Source organism: Tachypleus tridentatus, chromosome 4, assembly GCF_004210375.1.
Source record: "Tachypleus tridentatus isolate NWPU-2018 chromosome 4, ASM421037v1, whole genome shotgun sequence".
NCBI classification, from domain to species: domain Eukaryota; kingdom Metazoa; phylum Arthropoda; class Merostomata; order Xiphosura; family Limulidae; genus Tachypleus; species Tachypleus tridentatus.
In genome coordinates, this window is record NC_134828.1 from 53,117,931 (window position 1) to 53,142,566 (window position 24,636).

The 24,636-nt window shown below is 32.9% G+C and overlaps 1 protein-coding gene across 3 annotated transcripts; it reads right to left on the minus strand.

Moving 5' to 3' along the window:
• Positions 1-17,096: 17,096 nt before the first annotated feature.
• Positions 17,097-24,356, minus strand: Naa40 (N-alpha-acetyltransferase 40). Of its 3 annotated transcripts, none has more exons than XM_076498519.1 (2): positions 24,254-24,356; positions 17,097-19,831 (listed from the first exon to the last, which is right to left on the minus strand). In XM_076498519.1, exon 2 carries the CDS (start codon positions 19,658-19,660, stop codon positions 18,875-18,877), a length of 786 nt encoding a protein of 261 aa, XP_076354634.1. In that variant the 5' UTR covers positions 19,661-19,831; positions 24,254-24,356; the 3' UTR covers positions 17,097-18,874. The 3 variants fall into 3 exon arrangements, with proteins under 3 accessions (XP_076354634.1, XP_076354636.1, XP_076354635.1); XM_076498521.1 differs by having other exon boundaries at positions 24,315-24,347; XM_076498520.1 differs by lacking the exon at positions 24,254-24,356 and adding an exon at positions 23,860-24,082.
• Between the last annotated feature and the right edge of the window lie 280 nt (positions 24,357-24,636).

Here is a 24,636-nt window from a genome sequence, read left to right on the forward strand (position 1 = left end):
ATCCCTACAGCTTCTGGTTTGGTATCCATCCGCTAAGTCTTCGTTAGGCAAGTTAACTTACGATAAGGTCAAATGACCTTACCGGTGTCACATTTTGAAATTGGAAGGCTATTGTTCCTCGATGTTGGTTGAAACTAGATCAGGACACTATATATATAACTTTACTATTTCCTGAGGTAGTAACGAGATAAATTATTAAACGCTGATTCACATAGTTAGTATCTTTACAAAACTGAGCATTACCTATATTCTTTCAATTCTGTCTTTAAGACAACGATTGTGCTCTAGTATAAAATCATTATCAGGCCTAACAATGTCATAAAAAGAAATGTTAAACTCTACACAGAAACACGTAAAAATTTTAATTACTCATCATCGTGCATGTATCTTGTAAAGTAGGGTTTATAAAGGCATACGTTTTGATATAAATTAGAACATTATCGAGCTATTAATATTAGATAAAAGTTAGAAAATTTTGCGCTGCTAAAATAATTCTAATGATAATAAAGCAAAGAAATAAACTGGTCAATTGCCGAAATAAACGTAAAAGATGATCAGTATATGTTTTGAGTCAATAATCTTTGTCACCTTATGTAATCCAAAATAAAATAAACTTAGTAAATACAGATGTATTTGAAAAATCTACATTATATACAGGTATAAAAATGGTCTATAATGCTTAGTATTGCCATCTGTGAACAATGGTTGAAAACATATTAAAACAATATTTTCTTCGTTGACATCTGGTCCATGGAGAAATGCTTGTAAATAATATTTAACAAAATTTCGCATGAAGCGATACCCAACCAAATATTAAAATTAATTTCAAAGCTTCTTGACAAATAAAATTAAGAAGGCAGTTATTATTACCGATATAATATTTGATATTGATAGTTTCAACCTCAATAACACCTTAGGCGACACAAGATCCACACTATAAGCTTCATACACAATCATCCCTGATTCACAACTGTTTTTAATAAGAATGACTACGCTTAACCGAATAGTGGGTTTCACAATCACAATTATATCACCGTCACAGCTTAAAGTGCGATTGTATTCAGAAGCATACTGAAACTCAAATCTCGGACGTTTCGAGACAGACGCCATCTGTAGCTATGATCGGACAAAAATGAAAATAAATAATTGGAATTTCAACGTGCTAATAATGCTGAGAGGTATCGTACATATTTATTCAGTAATATATACACACATATATATCTACATACACTATAGTTTCATAGGCTAATATTCATAAAAATTACACAATTAGGACAGATTAATCATTAAGCCACACCTGGCTCTATATTTAATGTAGAGGATGCGTGTGTGTGCGTAGATAGCTCGTTCATAGGCTAGAGTCATGAAATGGAGAATGTAAGAGAGGATACTCGAATATTATTTAGCTACATAGTTAGATAAATATCCTCACTTTAGGCAGGTATTGTTGATTTGAAGCATTACAGAATATGTGTTGAAATTATCTCTTTTAAGCGTTTAGGATGTTGCGTCTGTAACATAGCTTATTTATGTTCTGGATAATGGAAACCATGGGTGTCATTGAATAAGTTATTGTTTAATCGTTTCACTACGTTTGTGCCTGCAGCTTTAGCTATGGATGACTTGTTTGTTTGAAGTTAAACACAAAGGTATGCATTGAAAACCCGGTTTCTAGCGTTGTAAGTCCGCAGACATACTACTGTGGCACTGGGGAGCAGCAATAAATGAAATAACCAGAGACGATCATGCTTTAAAAATAGACACAGATTGACATATTGGTGTTTGTTCGAGTATATAATAGAGTTGCTACTTCCTCTTGGCTGGTCTAGCAAGGCCAGATGGTTGGGGTGCTCGACTCACAAATTGTGAGCTCGAATTCCCGTTCTACAAGCATACTCAACCTTTCAGTCGTGGAGATATTACAATGTGACTATGGGTGATGATGAATATTCTAGTCTTTCACTGCTAAATTAGATAGAGCTAGCGAATATAGCCCTGATGTAGCTTTGCGCGAACTTCAAAACAACTAAATTCTCTTGGTTTCTGATATTAACCATTCATACCCGTCTAATGGATATTCAGAAATGTGCTTGATATTTGATAACCATAACCTTTAAACATTATTATTTTACTCATCATCTTTCTCATAATAAACATCTACTCTCCATCTTCTTCGTTAAAACTTAACTCCAAGATGAAGTAAAAATTTATTGTCGTTAATAACTCTCAGTAAGCAGTTTTCTGTTGAGCCTTCGTCTTAGTGACTCGTTGTCCTGTTGATATCATGTTAACTTTAGTGAAACATTGAACCTCTCTATATATTTTCTTTTATATTACATATTTAAACTGTTTTCTTTTTGTTTACTTTATTTAGCTTTCTGTCTTTTTTTTTTTTGGAATTGATCTATTTATTTAGTGACGCTCTCTCTCTCTCTCTTTAGCTCTGTACGCGCATTGAAGTTTGAAATTCAGTAGCGTGATCGGTTACATGATCAAGTTTGAAATAATATAACAGTGGCTGTCTGGAGGAAACCAAAGGATTACACAGCTTTGATGACATAAATCTCGCGTCACCATTTTCCAGTTACAGAGCAACATTTTCTATTTATTGGTATTCATAGTTATATGAGTCATGTTATGTTTCAAGATCATTTAGCGTTTTCTTTTGAATAAATATCCTGAGCTGTATTAGGTGACTAGTCCTAGAATATATTCACTTGGAGACTTAACTTCTTTTCCGAACATATTCATATATATGTTAAAGCTGGTGGAATACCTGTCATTACAGGTTTGCATGAAAACAGTATGATGTAAGGGAACTCGACTGTTCCACTCATAGTAGTAAACTTGGGAAGTACGTTTTAGATGGTTTTGTCCTGGCTCTCTAAAAATCTGGTTGTAAATGACATATTACACAGCTCTTCGTTCAAGAGTTCGTCACATTCGGTTCTTTGATCAGTGTGTATTATATTCAGCACTTGTCAAGAAGAGTTTAAGCTAATCACAAATTTCCAGCACATGTTATATATCTCATTCTCTCTCGGGTAGTGGCCAATTAAGCCTATTATTCTTAGCAAAGGACGTCCTTTGGGGGCAAAGTAATTTTTCCTACATGGATGAGACTTTCTCCTAGCTGTACAAACCATATAGTTTCTACACTGTCTCTAAATATCATGACATGCTCATGGAAGATTAAAATGTGTAACATCCTTAGACATTCATCCCAATATTATGAAGTGTCTTTATTGTTTTCTTTTACATAGGTATAAGATGCTTGTTAGTGTGTTCATTTGGATTGAATCTATGATATCGTACTCGTCCCGTCATTTTTAACTCTTTATACCAAAATCAATGCTATGTGGTTCATCAATGATGATAGAACTTTTTTTATTTCTCGATGTTAATTAACCATCTACATTCCTCATGTTTTCTTGTTTTATAAGGAAACCAATTTCCCTACAACCTGCTCTGTTAGCTCTGCCATACAATGGTCACTTCGTTTTATACACACAAAACCCAGGTAATGGATTAAAGGGCAATCTGTGAGTTTTGTTTCCAAAGATTATCAGAATGGTTATGTTGTTTTCTGATCAAGGTTTAATGACATATGGGTTGCTCTCTAGTGTGTGCTCCATTTCCTTCTGTATGTTCAAAGGTCAACGGTCACTAAAGTGATGTTTATCCGTTGCCTTTATAGATAAGTTATGCATATTGTACTCAATATACAAGCCTGCAGCTTGTTTGTTGTTCTGCAAGCCAGGTAAAATTAAGAGATAAGGTAGCTTGTAAGTAAGCACTCTAGTTGTGAGCTAGAAATGTTCGGTCCTATAAACTTCCGTGAAATGCTATCAGGAATAGTCAAGAAGCTGTAATTCCTAAAATTATGAAATAAAATGGATACATTTGTTATTGTAATAAGGGTTTAATTAGAAATACATTTGAAGACAACCTTACCCTCTATTGCAAACCAAGATCCATTATCACCACGATATATGAAAGCTGTAGGAATATGAATTTATATTAGTGGCGATCCTGACAAAAAGTAGATGTGTGAATTGAAAAATTTATTCAAATATTAACTATCTTAAACGAATACTTGCTTAATAAAAAGAGAGTGAGATCATGAAGTTATATTTATTGTTGCATATACAGTGGAGATAAATTAGGTATGAGGCCTTAGTTACAAACTTTGTACCTCGTGGTTGTTAACTTAATGTTAACCTAAATAATTCACGATTAAGGTCGTTATTATTACAGATAAAGCGTCAGAATACGCATGAGTGAGCCTTCCCAGTTGCGGGTATATTTAACAGGCTACAGGATTCGTATGATATATAACTGTTATATGACAATAATTATAACAACATAGGCTGTTTGCTGATTTATTATGTTTTTTGACAATATGTACATAGAACAGGTCTGTTTATTTTAATGAAAGCTCTGGATGAAAACAGATTGTTGTTTCATAAACTAGCTGCATCTGCCTGAAGTTTCAGATCTTACCACGACTTAAAATGCTTTTGCTTAGCTCATCACCTATTAAAGACGAGTGTGTTGTAGTAACACTCAACTACTGGTTTAGTTTATTGTCATCTAGCAAGTTCCAAAGTGTAGCCATAATAGGTGGTAATAGGAACAACTGTTACGTCACTGAAGATTTTACCTTGTTTTAATTAACAATGCTTAGTTGCATTAACTAAATCAAGATATCAATGTTATTAGCTTAAAATCAAAGATTGTACTGTATATTACTTCAACATTTAGTTTATAATTCATGAAAGTATAGTTAATCATATTAAGAAGAATGCTGTTAAATAACAGATATCTTCAAGTAATAAAAAATGACCTTTGACACAAGAAAATGTTTTAAAAAAGTTGTATTATATAATCATTTTACCTCATGACAAACACATTATCGAGCTAAATAACTGTGTGATTAACTTTATTTTATACTTATTTCGGTAATTACAAAAATAGGAGGTTCAGAAACGGTAAAAACAAATAAAAGTACAAATTCAAAATATTTGTACAGTGGACCTGTAACTTACACTACAAGCAGATAGAAGTTTTCTATGTTTAATAATTAATTGAGGTCTTAGCCAAATATTTATGATAAATATAGTTTACCAAAACCTTTTAAAATGTTCTAAGATTTTAACAAATAGCATGATATAGTTTACAAAGACATAATGTAATAACCAGATATTAAAAAATAAATTGGCTTTTTTAAACATACATTTTAGTATACAAATATTGGTTGTTTGTTTTGAATTTTGCGCGAGAGCTGGTGTTGCTACAGTTAATGTATCTTATTGTATGAAGCATTATGAAATAAGTATATGATACAAGATGACTAAATGGTATACGCATCATAATACAAAATCTGAAACTTTATAGGAGCATGGAATATATTGTTGTTGGGTTTTAAAGATAACTGTAGAAGTGTGTACAAAACCACCGAGAGGGCGGGGATACCAGGGAATATACCCAAGGCTCAAAATAGAGAAGAGTTAAAATAAAAAAGTAACTGATTAAATAATAGAGACATAGTACACGTAATAAATATAAATATTTTAAGGATTGTCGTTCGTTGCCGATTGTTAAAATACGCAATGCCACAGCTGACATCAGTCAGAGGTTAAAGGTGCAGTGTATGATAAAATATATCTATTGCGCTACGCTGTTTCAGTGTTATGCTGTTTAATTTACCTTATGCTTTCCACAAGCTTGTAGAAACAATTATCAATGTCAGGTTTTGTAAGGCAGGTTTCTTTACAGTAAATATCTGTAACTTGTTGACCATAAATTTCACCTATAAACAAACAGCAACACGATCCAGTTGTTCTAATTCAAATAATACATTAAAAAACAAATGAAACATATATACAAATGTTTATTACACTGTTAGTTTCCACAGTTGTAACCAGTTTCAAGTAATTATTTCCTTTTCGTCAAAGTCCACACAGGATGGTTCAATTATTTTATAAACACAATTGACAAGTGGAATTATTCTTCACTTCTCTGTTACTATAATATAGTCTGTGATAATCTCACTTTAAAAATCATCATCATGCACTCTTTATCGCTAAACTCGCGATCTCAAAGCCTATAGCTCAATAATGATATATTAATGATGTTTATATTCAGAGAGAAGTCTAAAACATTTTACGTAATACTAGAAATTCTGATACAATAATATTCTATTAAACGAGCGAGAAAGTTCTAGCAACATAACGCAATAATTTCACAATCGCTTGTTTATAACAACTGAACTACACAACCTATTATTGGTAAATAAAATTACAAAATATGACTTCTAAAAATATCTAAATATGACATCCTCGCTATGTAAACAACCTGAATCGTAACGACCGCATTAAGCTGAAACAATTGTATCTATCCAGCCTTTGCCGGGCACATGTTTTTACACTCACACCCGTAAGGCATGTGCCCTGCAACAGTCAGTTCCAAACTCTCTTTGTTAACCTGAAGATGACTTAAGAAGGTCGAAACGTTGTTCTGTACTTTATTTTAATTAGAATTTTAAAACTCTTAAAGTATCTATTTTTTTCTTTTATAGAATGGCTGCAGATTGTAAATCAAAGTTACATTTGTTTATATTGAATAGTTTGCGGCTTGTAAGATTTGGTTTTTCTCCCTAGTTTTACTGCCCTCTTCAACCACGTATAACTAAAACACTAGACGAGTAGTCAGCCCAATATTCCTTATTGTGTAATTCAAGGGGTAGCATATGTGTAGCGTTAGTCCTCGGAGAAATTTAAGCCATAAATGTTCAGTAATAATTCTGTTACATTAAACATTTTTTATTTATCTAAAAAATGTGCCTAAGACACAGAATAATAACAAGCAAAAACAATATCCTAAAACTATTGTAATTTAATTGGCTTTCTAACTATTGCATAGTACCTTTAAAAAACCTGTTAGGGACTTTGCCTGAACCGTTCCACTAAACACTTCAAACTGAGTGAGCTATGGTTTTCAAACCACAGCAAAAAAAAGTAAAACAAGGCACAAATTCATATACCATTCATATGCTGAAATACAGCACGTGAACTGCTGGTGACAAGTGCATCTAATTTTCTAACTGATAGTTCCATAGATAAAGAAATTTCAAGCCTCGGCAAAGTGCATTTCTCAGGAGAATATCATAGTACAGTATTACCAACTTTAAACTTTGTACTTCAAAAAAGGGGTGATAGGTAAATTATCAAAGACAAAGTATTTTGAGAACTTACGTCATGATTCTCATATACAATGAGTTTAAGATTTTATTTAAATATTTTTTAGAACATTAAGACATTAAAACTTGTATAAAATTTGATTTATTATCTACGTTTTGATTCCAAATTTATTCACACAAGTCGGTGATAATAAGCTTTATTTTAATTTTGAATGCATGTCTTGAAAAGGTGATAACATGTGCTCTGCACTCTAACCAAAGCGAGGGGGTTAAGATTGTTCATTGGCAAGTTTCCAATAGTAGGCCAATTGTCACGTAGACAGTAGAAGCTGGTTGAGCTGTATATTAAAGTGACTTGCTCTTTATTAGTAGGTTTTAGATATTCTTGTTAAAATAGCCAGAATGAAAGATTTGCTATATATGAAAAAATACGTACAAGAATAAATATACATATACAATATTGTTTTCATTATTTTTGGCAACAAGAAGAGTGACAATGCTTTAATCATTATTTTACTAATGTTCACTTGCAAAAACTTTATAGTTTCTAGATATATAAATCTAGAATTCAGTTTGCTGTTTCAAGATATATATTGATAACGTAAAGATACCAAAGATTGTTTTATTTTAAAATCCCTTTCCAACTGAGTAATGTTTATACAGTATAAGCATAAATCTGGTGCAGAAAAGAGGAAATTCAAACAGCCAAATATGATGGAAGAAGAGAAAGGCAAACTCTTTTTATCATTGGTTTTGAAAAGAAAAGTGAAGATCAGCTCAAAGCTTTCGAATCATGGGCTGTTGTCAGTAATTACCATGAATCAGTGGCTGTTACTTGGAACAAATCAACTAGGCATGATGAAATGTCACATGAAACTAATATGAACGATAGTGAAAATCTCACAGCAAAGTGACTACCTGCATTGGCTGTAATCATTACTGGAGGATCACTTTCAAAAATGTTTCTGAAAAGCCACAACAGCTCAGTGGTCTTGATGTTGGTATCTTAACCAATGAGAGTATATCACTTGAAAACCTTGAGTTATGTTAAAGTTTGGATTCTACAACAGTAAAGATTTCCTACAATCTCTTCTAAAGTTTTTGCTGCAAAATGAATACAATAAATGTTGCTGGTTAATATATAGTAAAATTAAGCAAAATTTTTACTGTTTTCCATATTGACTTCTTGCCAACGTTCCAGTTTGATCATGCCCTACAATTACAACTGTAATATACTAGCCATTAAAAACAGGATGAAAGAAACTTTACAATAGGCTTCCAGAGCATAAGAGGTATTCATCATAAGAAATATTATTCCAAGTGGCTTGAGCTTGAGAGACATTTTGGAGCAAACTACCGTGCTGATTTCCAGCTTGAGCAGCCAAATGGAAGGATATCATAAATATGATTGTATATGTTATTCTTTACTGTGATAGGTTGGGAAGATTTAGCCTTTCATGGATCTTTACAAAGGATTGATGCACATGATAATGGTATTTTTTTTATGAATAATTGGGGACTCAGTCATTACAATCTAGCTTTACAAGGAGCATGCAAAGAGCTGTAGGACAACGTAGATGCAATGTTAAAAGTTCTTCAACTGTCTTAGTTCTCAAACAATAAATGAAGTCAAATGTATAACTAACTATGTGCAGTTATTTTCTTGAATCTTGACAGCAAAATATGACTGATCACTAATAAGCACAAGCAAGTACTGCAGGCCCATAAAACTACCATTGATATTGAAGTAAGCATACACTTAAAGTCTATTGGTTGATTTAAAAACACTGAACAAATATTGTAGTTCAATTCTTAATAAATCTTCTGCCATAACTGCCAGCAAAATGGAAAACAGTTTTCAGTTATTTTCATGATGAAAATAAAAATGAACCTGTAGAAGATACAAATTTCAGACAAAACATCTTTTATAAGGTCTTTTGTTATTGCTGGACTCACTACAAAATATAGAGCAGCCATAGATATTAATCATCTTTCTTTTTTTTCTAAGGCAATACTGAGATATATAAGAGCATGATTTGCATTCAAACACTAGAGAGTATTGCCAAATGTAGACCTGTTGTGTCAGAAGATTTAGTGAAAGAAATGAAACATCTAAAGACCATCCATAAAGGTAATTTTGGTGATACTACATTAAACCCTTTAGACCTTCTAAACAAACTACACTAATTCAAGTGCATACACTTTTACCAAATGGTTCTGTAGTTTCTGCACAATTACAGTGGAATTGTAGAGGAGAATAGACATATTTTATTAAGTTGAAACTGAAAAAAAAATTACCTGCACTCCACCATTGCCCAAGATAAACTGATAAATCTGAGAACCCTTACAACTGAAAACTAGTTAGCCCATACTTTGGATTTCAGCAGAATCATTGATAAATATCTCATACAGAAGGTAAGGAGAGTTTGTTTGTTTTTTGAATTTCACACAAAGCTACTCAAGGGCTAGCCGTCCCTAATTTAGTAGTGTAAGACTAGAGGGAAGGCACCTAGTCATCACCACCCACCACCAACTCTTGGGCTACTCTTTTACCAACAAATAGTGGGATTGACCGTCACATTATAATGCCCCCATGGCTGAAAGGGTGAGCGTGTTTGGCGCGACAGGGATGCGAACCAACGACCCTCAGATTACGAGTCGCATGCCTTAACACGCTTGGCCATGGCGGGCCTGGTAAGGAGAACACACTTTCAATAATGAATATCATACAGTAAGCAATTATCTTGCCCAGTGATGATAAACTTACTCCATTATTAAAGAATAAAAAAGAAAACCATAGAACTGATTTATATTCAACCAGTTCTATCTTATTAAGTATTGCTTTCATATATTCACCATATTATGCAAACATGAAACTCATTGTATAAGCATTTTCTTTTTCTCTATTAATTTTATTCATTTATTTAATAAAATTATTTAATCAATGGGTTTTGTTATTTCCTTTTGGGCAGCAATGTGGTTGTGTGTTAGTGCATTTGTAAACTGTATGGTGATAGAATTAATGACTGGTCCCTAAAAATTTTGAGCCCATTTTCATCTGAGTAGTTTGTTGAAATATTAATAGACTTGGGCATATATATATATATATTCAGTTTGCTTGTTATGCATACAATGAACAAAAACACAAAACAAAATATTGACTAAATACATCTTGTATTATAAAATATGCCTAAAGCTTTATAATTACTCATAAATTGCTGTTGGTTTGGTGTTTTATGGCACAAAGCAACTAGGCTACCTGCACCAAACATCCAGTAAAAAGTTAAAATTAAAGTAAACTTATTGGTTTGGTTTGAATTTCACGCAAAGTTACATGAGGGCTATCTGTGCTGGTGTCCCTAATTTAGCAGTGTAAGACTAGAGGAAAGGCAGCTAGTCATCACCACCAACTACCAACTCTCGAGCTACTCCTTTACCCATGAATAGTGGGATTGACAGCCACATTATAATGCTCCCACAGCAAAAAGAGTAAGCATGTTTAGTGTGACATGGATTCGAACCCGTGAACGTCTTATTACGAGTCCAGTGCCTTAACCAGCTGGCCATAAAATTATTAAAATTTGTAAAAAGGACTCAAGGTAGAACAAACTTTTGAATTAAAAATTTAAATAGCGTGAAATTCATTTTTTATATTTAGAGTACAGGAGTAAAAGAGAAACTACAGTAAAACACATTTTAAACAGCTTTCTGTAACATAAATTTAATTATCATAACTCGCCAGGATGACTAACGGATAAGTTCAAACATCAGCATTAGTCACCTGAAGTTGGCCTTTCTAGTCCTGGTTTTGAATTATTTGACATTATGGCCATATTCTAATTTCATATCAAACTAGTTGCACTTTAAATTCTTAAAAAGGAATCATATTAAAAAAAAAGGTTTAATTTATAAATTAAAGGCTTATATAGTGTTAAAAAGGTCAATGGCCTTTAAAAACTAAAAACATTTGTAAGACAGACAGTGTCACCATCACCAAAGACACTGAACAACATTAAAGATAAACTTTCGGAAAAAACATGTTTAAAATGGTGCTGTCGTTGAAAGTCGTAAAGAGGACAAGACAGTAAATTGTGGCTTATTGTGATCTGAGTGTCACACAAACAACACACTTGTGCATCAGTCACAGATAAAAGAAAACGATGAGTTAAAAAATTGTGACCAATGTGTAGTCCAGTTAAGCAATTTCCTCTTTCCAATCCTTACAGAAGCAACACAGCCAAAGTCCAATAGAGAGTTTTAGTTGGAAAAGCTTGTTTTCACATTTCTCACTCCAAGCCGACTGTCAACTGGCACAGAGCTGAGCCTTGAATACAGGACCATAGTCTGTGTATGGAACTGGCACAGCAGTGATAGTGCCAGAGCATACAGATTTAGTTGCAATGTCAGTGAGCTTGTTACTGCAAATGCCAACATGGCCTGGTATCCATAAAAACTGGATAGAAGTAGATGGTAAACAGAAATGGGCCAATCAGTTTTGAATATTGGCAAGAACAGGGCGAGAACTAACGTGAAGCAATTTCAGGGCCAGTAGGGAACTAAGCGAGTCAGTATAAAGAGTGCAGTTTGAGTACTGCTTAGCTTCTATGTGGTCCAGGGCAAGAAAATAGTGTACAGTTCAGCAGTAAACACAGAAGCTGTAGAGGGAATTCTGCACACAATCACCGAACCACAACAAACCATGGCGAGCCCACAGAGTCACCTGATTTTAAACCATCCAAATAAATAGGAATGGAAACATGGTTCAAAAGATGTTCAGTAAATAAAAGATGGTACTTTCAATCAGGAGTATCTGCTTTTGTCAGATGACTCAAAGAAAAGTCACATTTGGGGATTGTAATAAGCCATGGTGGGATGGACTGACCAATGGATACAGCAGTGTTATCCAAGGAGAGACTCAATTAATCCATCTGCACCTGGATACGAAGGCCAAAAGGAATAATGGCAGATTGTCTGTTCTGAAAAAGCATGGCCCACTGAGGAAGGAAAACACAACCCCAGGTGGGATGCTGTGGTAAGGATCGAAGTTTTGAAGCATACAGTAAAGACAGTTGCAGAGCCAAAGCCCTTGATGATGAATGGGGTCAAGCATTTTTAAGACAGAGGTCCTTGCAGAGCCAGAGACCCATAGTCTAATTTTGACCAAATAAAGCACAATTTATCTTTAGTTTACAACACTAATCTGCTTCCCAAGTGGTGGAAGAGAGGTCATGGAGGGTGCTCAGTGCTCTTGTACATTTGACTCATAGCTGCTTGATCTGTGGTATAAAGGTCAGCTTACAGTCAATGATAAGCCCAAGAACTTTGCCTCAGGGAACACAGAAAGCACAACTTCATGAACACAAAGTTCAAGATTGGGATAAATACCCTGTTGGCAGCAAAAGTGCATACAAACAGTTTTAGAGAGAGAAAAGTTAAAAGTTTCCTGTGGTCCACTTCGATAAACGTCTGAGGGCAGTCTGTAGCTGATGCTCAATATACCTTATGTTAGATGACTTACATGAGATGTGAAAATTGTCAACATAGAGTCCGTTTGCAACAGTGAGAGGGAGTTGTTCAGTGATGGCATTAATTTTTAAACTGAGAAGTGTGACACTCAAAACACAGCCCTGAGGAACTCCGAGTTCCTGTATAAAAGAACAGGAAAGTGTTGAACCCACATGAACTTGGAATCTTCTGTCCATTAAAAATCTTTTAATAAAAATGGGCAAATGATCATGTAACCTGTATAAGTGGAGGTCTCGCAAAATGCCATACCTCCATGTAGTATCATAAGCCTTCTCAAGGCCAAAGAATATTGATGTTGTCATCTGAGAAAGGCTTCTCTGATTGATGTTTAAAGTCATTGGAACCCACACTGGGTGGGTGAGAGGACGTTGTTTGATTCGAGGACTCAAACAAGACAAGCATTAACCATCCTTTCTAAGATCTTACAGAGACATCTCATCAAAGCAATTGGACAGTAGTTTGAAGGAATCTTGGTATTCTTCCCAGGCTTAGAGAAAGGCAGGACAATAGCCTGGTGCCAGGTATCAGAAAAACATTCTCCTGCCAAATTTGGTTAAAAACAATCAGATCAGAGAATAACAAGAGAAGCAGGAGATAGATGGTGCAGCATCTTGTAGTGTATATCATCAGGTCTGATTGATGAAGGACCAGTTTGAGTTCCACAAGTGTAAAGGGGCCATCATAGTCATAGAGACAATCAGCTTGAAAGGAAAGATGTGATCGCTCTGCTCAAGTCTTGACTGCTAAGAAAGTGGAGTATGAAGCAGAAGTGCTAGATACCTGGCAAAAGGACTATTGGCTATGCTACAGGTATCAGCTACTTTCTGACCATCAGAGAGCAAGATCAAAAGGGAGACAAAATTATATTGACCACTGACCTTTCAAATTTTGTCCCACATGACTTTCAAACTGGTGATAGAAGAGATGCTGGTTGTGAACTTAATCCAAAATTCCTTCTGGTTTGACATCTTACCTGTCAAGCATGTGCCTGCTGTAAAGCAATGCAGTTTGAGAGTGTGGGATACCTGTGAAAAGTATCCCAGGCCCATTTTTGAGCCTTCCATGCCATGTGGTAGGCAGGATTCCACCACGGATAAGAATATCGTGGAAAACATGTTGAAGTTTTAGGAATACACTGAGCAGCTGCCTGTATAATACAGTCAGTCACTGCTGCCACAGTCATCTACTGATGGCTTACAGACAATGGCAGGATCAAGATCTGTGAGAGCAGTGAATGAGGGCTAGTTGGCTTGATCCCACTTCCAATGAGGTGTATAGGTCAAAAGGCAACAACCATAGCAAGTGTTTCTAAACATTATAGGAAAATGATCACTACTTCTTAAGTTATCGTCAACCCTCCATGAAAAGTTGGAAAATAGCAGAGGGGAGCAAATTGAGAGATCAACAGCAGTAAAGGACTGACAAAGTATGAAAATAAGTACAAGAACTGGTATTGAAAAGAGAAAGGTTGTGATCTGAGAGCATACACTCTATAAAGCAACCCCTCCCATCAATATCAGTACCACCCCAGTGGACATTAAAGTCCTCCAGGATTAAAAAGGGAGATGGCAACTGTTCAACAAGATCATCAAGGTCTGATTGATCATAGGTCTTTAGGAGACAGGTAGAGAGAAGAAACAGTGATGGTATGACCCAAGGAAAGACGAATGGCTACAGCCTCCGAGGATGTGTTGAGTGGCAAAGACAGGGTGAGCACATGTGCTGATCAACAACAGTGACACCCCTCCATGCACTTGTCTGTCACACAGCCTGTCATTTCTGTACAAAGAAAACTGCCAAAGGTGACTATATCGGCAGGTTTCAGAAATGTTTCCTGTAGGGAAAGACACACAGGATGGTAGGAAGCAATCAATACTTTGATGTTATCCAGATTAGGACATAAACCTTGATGGTTCCATTGTATCAGAGTTGCTGTTTTTATTTATGTGTAAGCAAATTTGGTGGAGAGCACTCCTATTTTTGACCATGTCTGTTTTCTTTATTTGAGGGAGGTCTGACGACCTCCATAGATCCTGCCTTAGGTCGATTGGGCAGGTCTCCATCATTTGAAAAGTATTCCAGTGACTGAGGACGTGAAAGAATGAAAGTTTTGCATCTTGGGGCAGAAAAAGATGTACCCAAGGAAATGGCTGTACCCAGAACCAAAAGAAGTAAATTTTAGTGTTTGCTGGAATGAATGTTAGGGACACAGATGGGTATTGACATTGATTCATCAACTTTTTTAACCATGCATGTCAAAAGACTTTTCATATGGTTTGAGAATGATTCTTTTGGATGCATACAGAGTTCCATCTGCACTCCCACTGTAGTAGTGGAATAACGTGCAGCAACATACATTCAAGATGAAGTGATGGGCAGTAACTTCAAACCTCAGGGTAAGTAATGTTTTGAGTTGTCTTCAAATGCTGCACCTCTTTTTCTTCCAACCACTTAGGGCAAGAACGAAAGTAGGATGGTTGAAAGCCATTGCAATTAATGCAACGATGGTCTGTTTCACACAATGAGCACATGTCAAGACACGGTGTATTCGAGTGACTGAACCACTGACACTGGAAACATCCGAGAAAGTTTGGAATATATGGCTCTACCTTGCAATTAAGATAACCTGCTTTGATGGTGGCAGGTGATGTAAATGTTAAAATGAGGAAGTCAATTGGCATCATAATTTCATCTTTGTGAGTGGAGATGTGCCTCACTGCAGAAACTCCTTGGGTGGAGAAACCAGCGAGAATATTTGAGTCTGGGATGTTCTTCAAATCCCTCTCAACAGTAACTCCTCATGACAAATTAAAAGTATCATGAGGCATAACCTTAATGGGTATATCCCCAATTGCCTTTGAATGTAAGAGGAGTTCACTGTGTTTTGACTAGCTTTGGAGAGCCAGCAGGTCCCTCTGAATGAAAAAGGGAGACATGTACCCTAAAAGTTTGTATGAAAGAGAATGTAATGTAAGGAAGTGTGGTATAAGTGTTACAGATGTTGAAGACTGCTGCTCAGAATCTTCAAAACATGGTTATTTATCTATGGACTTTTTTTTCACTATTTAAGTTTTTATTTGGGGGGATCCACAATAAAAAAGAATGTTTTGGCACTCACTGACCCTACCCACCAAGGATCCCTATGAGTAGATGCACTACAATGCCAAAGAAGAACACTGCAGTAATGCCAGGGTTTTGTGAGCACTATACCCAAACTCTAGCATCAGATATAATGTCCACAACACCTTTTGAGAACATTCAACACTGGTACTTGGTTGACCCTAGCCTAAGTGGACCAGCCAACTCCAAGGTTGCCCATCTACAAAAATTGTAGGCCAAAGTTGTGTGTTAGGGTTGGACCCCTCAACCACCAGTATCCTCTCCTCCAATTTACAGGTTACTATGCCCCATAAACATATGGATGGATTAAAAAATGGATCCCAGAGGAGGTAAACTGAAAAAACAGAATCTTCTCTGGGAAGTCTCCTCACCATGTATAGGAATCCACACTGAGGGAATTTAACTATGGAAAACTAGCAAATCCCAAATTCACACTAATACTGCTCTTACAAAACCTTAAAATATATATTCAAATTGGAAATTCTATAACAAAAACACAGGAGGTTAGTAGTATACATATACAATGGCAAGTATATTAATATGATATGCAACTGTGCACTTTTAATCCAATAATGGATAAAGTATCCCATTAAGGAATCACAGATTTAGGTTTGTTGATATACAGTTACACGTATCTGGGCCCAGGGTATGGTACGCTGCATACAACAAGCCTTCCCTGCAGTTATAGTTTAATTTTTTATAAAATCATTTATCTTATTAATTTACAAAGTCAGTATTTTTTCCAATAAATTCTGAAAGAAAAAAGGAACAGGTATACATTGACAAAGTACATTTAGAATGGAGGGGAAAAAAAGAAAGCTTATACAAATTACTGACTGATACTGACTACAGCTGTGCAAAAATATAGTTTATGAATGGTAACATTGAAAAGAAGACTTTAAAACGAAGGATAACGGAAGACGGTATTAATGAAATCAACAAAATAAAACACTTCATCGACATCAACAAATTTCCTTAAAAACTTAATAACCCATCAGTTATTGGCTAATATTATTTTTTTAATATTAACTGCATAGCAGCTGGGAGTATAATTTCTTGAGAAGATGGACATCTACGTTACTCAGTTTTTAAATTCTTGTTATTTTAAGCACAATCACCAGTAAACCATACATTTACAATAAACTTTAAGGTTAAAATTGTTTTATTTAAATACTTGTCAAAGTTAAGCAGTTACAAGGGTCTTATACTGTTGAATATGTGGTAATTTATTTAACAATGTTTACAAAGATTTATATATTGAAGTTGAAAAAAAAGGTGTTTATTATTGTTAGTTGGAAAAACAGTACAAATTATTACAATGTTTGCAATCATAGAGAACAATGAATTCCTTTCAAATTAAAATTACTAGGTTATAAATATACAACAACACTGGATAATAATGTCAATAAAGAAAACAGAATTAATATTTTTCTACCATTACCGATGGTTTAGTACACAAAGTCTAACAAGGCATTGTTTTATTGAGTTAATATTTCTGGAAAACATTTAGCAAATTGAGCTTTAGTGTATCAGAAAGTACTATAAGCATGGCTATTTGCATCATACATTATAAGAGCTTAACTTGCAAAGAAGAAACTGAAAGCTAAATCTTTTAATCTTGTTAATAAATGCTTTATTTAACATTCTTTATTATTTTAAAAATAAATCAAAGTTCCTAAAACAGTAGTAAGACAAACCTTAATCACTGAAAACTTATGACAATATTTGTTTTAATAGTGTGACTTTCGTATCAGTTTGAAACAAAAAATGTAGTTTAAATAAATAAATTAATGAACAAATCCTAAATTACAGCTTATTATATCAATAAGTGTTATAAATTATTATACACAAATAGACATACTTCAACAGCTGATTTTCATGAGATATATAACACAGATGACAAACTGAATATTACAAAAATGTATTTTCATAATTTTCTAATCAAGTAAGGAATACTGTCAATAACAATGTAAGTGGCTATAAATATACAAGTTTTACACATTTTAAAATATTTCTATTTTCAAACTGATTCTATGCATATATAAGACATCAAAATGTAATGTTATTTACTGGTATGTGCATACCTTGAACATACATATGTAAAAAGGTAAATTATGAATCTGTTTAGTTCACTGAATAATTTGCATAATGAAATAAATAACTATAAAAACTTACATCAAATAATACATTATATACATACTAATAATATTACAGAAATTTCAGTAGTTAGGGTTTCATTTTCATGGTCAAACACACATGCATGTTTTAAATATATTTATAAAAATAATGGTTTAGGTAACTAAATTTACAATGCAATTTCTCTTACTTTACAAATCTTGAATAATTAACAGACTCTAAAATTTCTTAACCTTATGTAAATGTCCCCTAAATCCTCATACTTTTCAACTTGAACAAAACTAATCTATTCACCCTTAAGTAAGCCAAACATTGGTTTCTCATTTTCATGTTTCCCACCTTCAACAAACAGCCTCTTAACAGCTATACAGCTATCTAAATATAAACTATGTACTTTCATGTCATAGCTGCTAATTTAAAGTTATTAAAGCACTTGATTAAAAATCAATCACAGATTGCCTGGAAACTTAACAGGAAAAACTATGGAAAACTAAGTATGCACTTAAAGATAAAATACTCATTACAGAACCTAAATAATGATTCTAAACATAGCAGGTAATAATTTAAAAAGAACAAAGCTACCATAGCATGTACTTTTCATTAAAATGTTTAAGCCAACTGCAGTATAAAAAATTTTTTAAAACAAGATTACATATGCATTTCACTGACAATGCAAGTTTTGTATCTACTAAACAGGACAACTTAGAAATTACAGTAAAATGTATTATTGAGAAGTTTTCTCTGATAACATATTATAGTTTTTAGAACATTAACTTCCCTTTCTCAATAAATCCTCTACATATCAACAATACCAAAAACTGTGTTATGCTTGTAAACATTAAATACATTTTAAAACAAAATTTTTTTTGATGTGTTGTTCTGGTGAAAATTTCAGGGCTTCAACATTCCATTTTCACCTGTAACATTCTTCACTTCCTTTTTCTCTGTATCAATTTTTGTTTCATCTTTCCATTTTCTTTCAGCTTGAAGTTTATGGGATCTAACTTTTTTTTTCACAGAATCTTTCAGAGATATTCGTTTGCTAAGAATTTCATAGCAGTGATCTTCTCCTGACATACTTGGTGATGCCTTATCAACTTGAAACCCTAGTGATTGTGTGTAAAAGAAGAAGGCTGATTCATTATGTTTAAAAACAGTCAGCATTGTTTTCTTTAACTTGAATGCATGCCCAATTAAATGAATGATCTCCATTAGAAACTTCCCCACGCCCCTACGTTGCACATCACTTTCTACTTGTATCTCATAACAATACACAACAGGCTTATCTTCTTCAACTTCAAATCGAAAATGTACAAATGCCTTCAGGTTATCATCTAAATCTCGAGCAACCAAGTACCAAGCCGCATCATTCCACAATTCATTCTGCTTTGCTGAAGGATTCCAACCCCATTCACTTTCTTCATAATACTTCTTCATGTTCTCTTCAGTAAGCTTAAATGCCCAATCCTTCACATCTTGGTCTAGATCTGTTACTCGAGACAAGGCGATGTTTAATTTCATTCCATTTCTCTCAAAAACTTTAAACCTTGAAAGATTATCTAAAGATTCCACCTGCATGCTGTTTGCTTGACTAATGAGTAACTGGGCTTTACTAATGCGAGATTTGGCACTGTTCTTTCTCAGAGTAAGTCTAGGTCTTGAATTTTTCCTTCCCATATTTTTAGACCTTTAAGTTGTAAGTTACTTCAAGGCATCAAATGAGTCCAAAATCAGAGGTGCTCCTTAATTACACATGCCTCACACTTGAATTTAAAAGCCATAAGAATTCAGCAAGATCTCCACATACTTCACATCAAGTTAACAAATGTCTATTTCCATACAGCATGCCTAAAAGAAAAAAGTAACAGCTTAAAACAGTCCACAAGTTATCAAGAACACTTCATTAATCAGTTTTAATTCTAGCCAAAAATCTTTTATAGTTTCTTGTTAATTCTAATTATTATACAAGATGCATCTAACAATATCTTCTTCCAACACTATTTTTGTTAAAAGTGCCTCATGCAGCATATCTATTATCATAATTTTTGTATTGTAACCCCTTGAAAACTCTTTTCCAGCTTTGTTTTCCTATAACACTGTAAATACTTCCTAAGATGTTCCAGAAAAATAGTTTTCATTTACATGTATTAACCTGACTAACAAAATTTTCTTCTCCACATTTTGTGAGAAAATATTTACTCAGTGACATCTACCATGTCTTGAAACTATGCTAATGTTTGAATTTAAGAAAGGATGACTTCTCCATAGCTATGGTGTTTGCTATAAGATAGATGGCAGAAAAATTATGCCAAATTATTTTTATTATATCAATAAAATTTGCTAGAATAAGAAATATTTTGCAAAATGTGAAATTGGTGTCTTAAGTATTGTAGATGGGGCATAAGCATTAAGTTACTTATTTATCTACATATGACAGCAATTACAAGTAAAACTATAAGAAGTGTAGACCAGTATTTCCATGAGGAACTGATAAATATGTAAATGTAATTGCACATTTGTAAGAAAAAATTAACATTAATGCAAATAATGAAGTATAAACTTTGGAAGAAAGAGGTAGGTATCTTTAATAAAAAAAATACAATTTTGACAAGCCATAAGATGCTGCTGTAAAGAACTAAAATAAAATCACAAAAGCTGCATATGTCAATTCCAGTAAAACTATTGGATGAAGAGACTGAGTTTACACAATCATTTCATTGAAAGATATGTAAAAAACAGACCTTCAATACTTTTATATATAATGACTGCACTTTGTTGAATGTGGATCTTGTTAGAAAGCACAGAAAGCCTACAAGTAAAATAACACTAAGTAACAATAAAAGTGTTGATTTCATATGAAATTTTGAAACTTAACATAAATGTAATACGAATCCATAATACACAAAATTCATCTGAAGGGCATAAAAATACAATATCTTAATACTCTTATTTTATTTTTACACTGTAATTTAATGTGCTACAGACAGGTAGTGAATTCAATAGTCAGAAGTGATCAAGTTACATCAATCAGTTGAATGCATGTTATTACTTTAAGAGTGTGAGCATTTGTAATAAAGGAAATTCAGTTGTGGTACATTATGTGAAAAAAAAAATCTCATGTATGACTAAAATCACTCAAACAAATTGAAATTTGCCAATATCTTATTGTCAAAATAAATAACAATAAGCATCTGAAGCAAGCATTAATATATCATGGAATTTTTCCCTTATCTTAGAAGGATATTGACTTATTGAGAATAAAAAAAAGCTGTTTTATACTCCTAACAGGGTGATTGACTTATGACCAAGTTACAATCACAAGTATTGGAAGCTGGTAATTTACAAGAGTTTAAAAGTGAGAATTGATAATTTCATGAAAAATAAAATGTGGGTGCTTAGGGATAATCTTGGAAGACCAAATGGTCCCTTATTTGTCATCATATTATGTTAAACATTGAACAATGTATCTGAAAAACCCCTAACAAATTGATGGGACACAGAAAACCTTATGGGATTATATTTTCAAAAATTTGAATTATGTACTTTTTCCCAGAGATCATATGACTCCTACAATGCAATGGCTAAAAATTCCATAACCTTCTTACTTAACTTTTGTTTTCCTTAACAAGTTCTACATTTTGTCAGATTTAAGTGGTTTACTCTAAAAGTAGTTTGTTAAATTTTTCTAAAGCTGTTTTTCTTTATTTTTTAACAAAATTATAATTTGAAAATAGCATTCCCACTCTTTTAAAAAATTTATTCACTATAGGATCTTGTTTCACCCTTAATTAACGAAAACATGAGAAAAAAAATTGTAACACTTGAGGGATACAGTTTATACTTGAAAAATTCAGAACCATTCTATGAACTTTTTCCTGCAGTTAAATATGACAAAGTTTGGAAAAATTGTACCTTTATCAATTAAAACTGTTAACTATAAACTAAAACACAATAGTTATTAATCAAGAAAATCAGTTTGAAAAAGTATCTTAATAATTGAGAGTTGAAATATTATTTTTGCATCTGAAAATGTTTCATTTCATTTTAACATTCATGTATTAGTTGAACCTCAACATTAATGGTATCCTTCTGACTGCATCCAAATGCCCTCTATAGTAAGGTGCCTTTAAGGTAACAAATGAGCCCTGTAAATGCAAAGATACAAAATGAGACTGAATACACTGTCCTTAATTTGGAATAGTGAGGTGCCTGTTACTGCAAGATTTCTTTTGGTTATAAATAATAAATGAAAAAAAACTGCAAAAAAGACTGTCTGTTAATTGATATTCCATTGTACTTTGAAAAGCCACAAGGTAAAGACCTAAAACTATATTACTTCACTAAAAGCAATGAAAAAATATTCTCTAGAAACTCACAAATAAATTATTTGCAGAAAGTGAATGGTAGTTTGAGTTATTCTTAGTTAAAGGAATAAGTACATCAAAGGCTTTAAAAGTTCAAAGTTACTCACAAAAATAAAAGCAGTTATAAAAGGAACTCAGAGTTATTTCTCTAAGGAAATGCCTAGGTATGTATACTGTCAGGTTTATTCACAGTAGACTAAAGAATAATTAAACTGCTTGATTATTAACACACAAATATCACACACCTACAGCACAGTCCATTGCACAAGTTCATATTTTAACATTGGAGTATTTTAATTCATAATCTTGTAACAAGTAAAAGGTAATAATTTACTTTTTTCATGTATCAATTCACATATATAAATAAAAAATGAGAGGCACATGAAGATACCACATAAAAACATGTACCTGTTTAATGTATTCATAACTGGACAGTTACAGTTTGAAAAATAAAATAAAAAACCCAACAACTATTACCCTTTTCATTATATACAAAAATATTTTCTTTGCATGTTTTATGGAAAAAAAGAAAAAGACATTATTTGTAAAACAGAAGAATGAAAATAAAACTCTATTTTATTTTCCAAGAACTTGTATTCTAAAAAGCTGTACATATTGTACTTTCATCTAGTAGAAATTACAACTATTTAAAAATATTTGCAAAAAAATTTTGCAAAATATTTTATGGCACAAAATTTGTGTATTAACTCTTGAATGATTAACTATATATAATTTGATAGACATTTATCATAAATATTTAAAATCCAAAATATTACTTCCATTAAAGTGAGACCTTACTGTTGTTATCTCATTGGTTGATTAAAATTCTCAAATTTTATAAACATGCATCAAATCATAATACATAACATCATCTATGGCAGTGGTTCCCAACCAGGAATGCAAGATAACATTTGTTTTGGCCACCTTCACCTTTATTCTTAAATAAATAATTACTGTGAGGGGTGTGAGAACATATTAAATTTTTTTTAGGGGTGCAGGGCATAAAAAAGGTTGGGAACCACTGATCTATGGAGTATATTCTGAATGGTTCAACATCCCATCAAAGCTTAATTTGCCAGCATTCATATTTATACCATTTTAATCTTCATAAAAGTTTTCAACTCTATATTTTGTCTATGTTAAAGCGTTTCAGTTTAGTTGTTTCACTTATTTTAGTAGTTCAAAGTTCTGTTAATATTTATAATTAAAAACTTTGCAACTACAACTTTTGTTATTTGCTTTTAGTTTTAATAATAAATAATACTATCATCATTGTTATTTTTAAAATATTTCTACAAAATGTTTTGGAATTTCCTAAAACACAGCCTGTTAATGTTATAACTTAGTTATATTTCAAACACTCGCAGTATACAGTACTCAGATTATTTCAAATCTCAGAATTGTTAAACCACTTCATTAAAACTGTAACAATATTACTAATATTAATTATGGGTAATAAAGGTTTGATTAGGTTTTAGATTATCATATTTTCGAACTTAATGTTAAACTTACCAGATCGACATTACATTTACGTCGGAAAAAAAAAAAAAGTGACGTAGTAACAGTGAATTAGGAATATTAATGATAATAACTTAAGTAAGCATGGTAACAGTTTACAATATTTTAACAATATTATTATTATTGACAGGCCTATTCAGAACCCGAAATTTCAAAATCCAAGACTCCAGATCCAGTGACAATACTAGTAACAACTATTAACAACAGCATTATCACTAATGCAAACAATTGCAGTACCGGTATTATAATATTCCTAATACTAGTAGTATAAGGGTACGTAAAAATAAACAAACATTAAATTACAATATAATAAACAAACATATGTCCTACGTATTTGTACTCAATTGAGTTCATAAAATCAAATAAATATATATAATAACACTATTACCTCACTAAGTTAAAATGATAATGGGGTAAATGAGAATATCTAACAATCCACATTTATATACCTCCTGTCTTCTAAGATCGGATTATATGCAACAACAAGAATCATATTACGGAAATTTACCGTTGGATAGATAGTTAAATAAAAATATGGAAATAAATAAAAAATAAGTTGTATAAAAATAACAAGTTTTAATCGGTCAGCGGTTCAGCAACTTTTTAATAGTGAATACTATAATGTTATTCGCCAACAGATATTTTCTCATAATTATATGCAATACAATACACATATAATTCCTCCATTCTACAGGGTGGCCCGTAAGTCCCAAACCATCCATATGTTATTATGTTATATTTAATTACGCATGTATTATAAATTTGTTTCTT

Coding starts and splice junctions, on each gene's coding strand:
- Naa40 (XM_076498519.1), bottom strand. CDS start 19,660: ATGGGAAGGAAAAATTCAAGACCTAGACTTACTCTGAGAAAGAACAGT.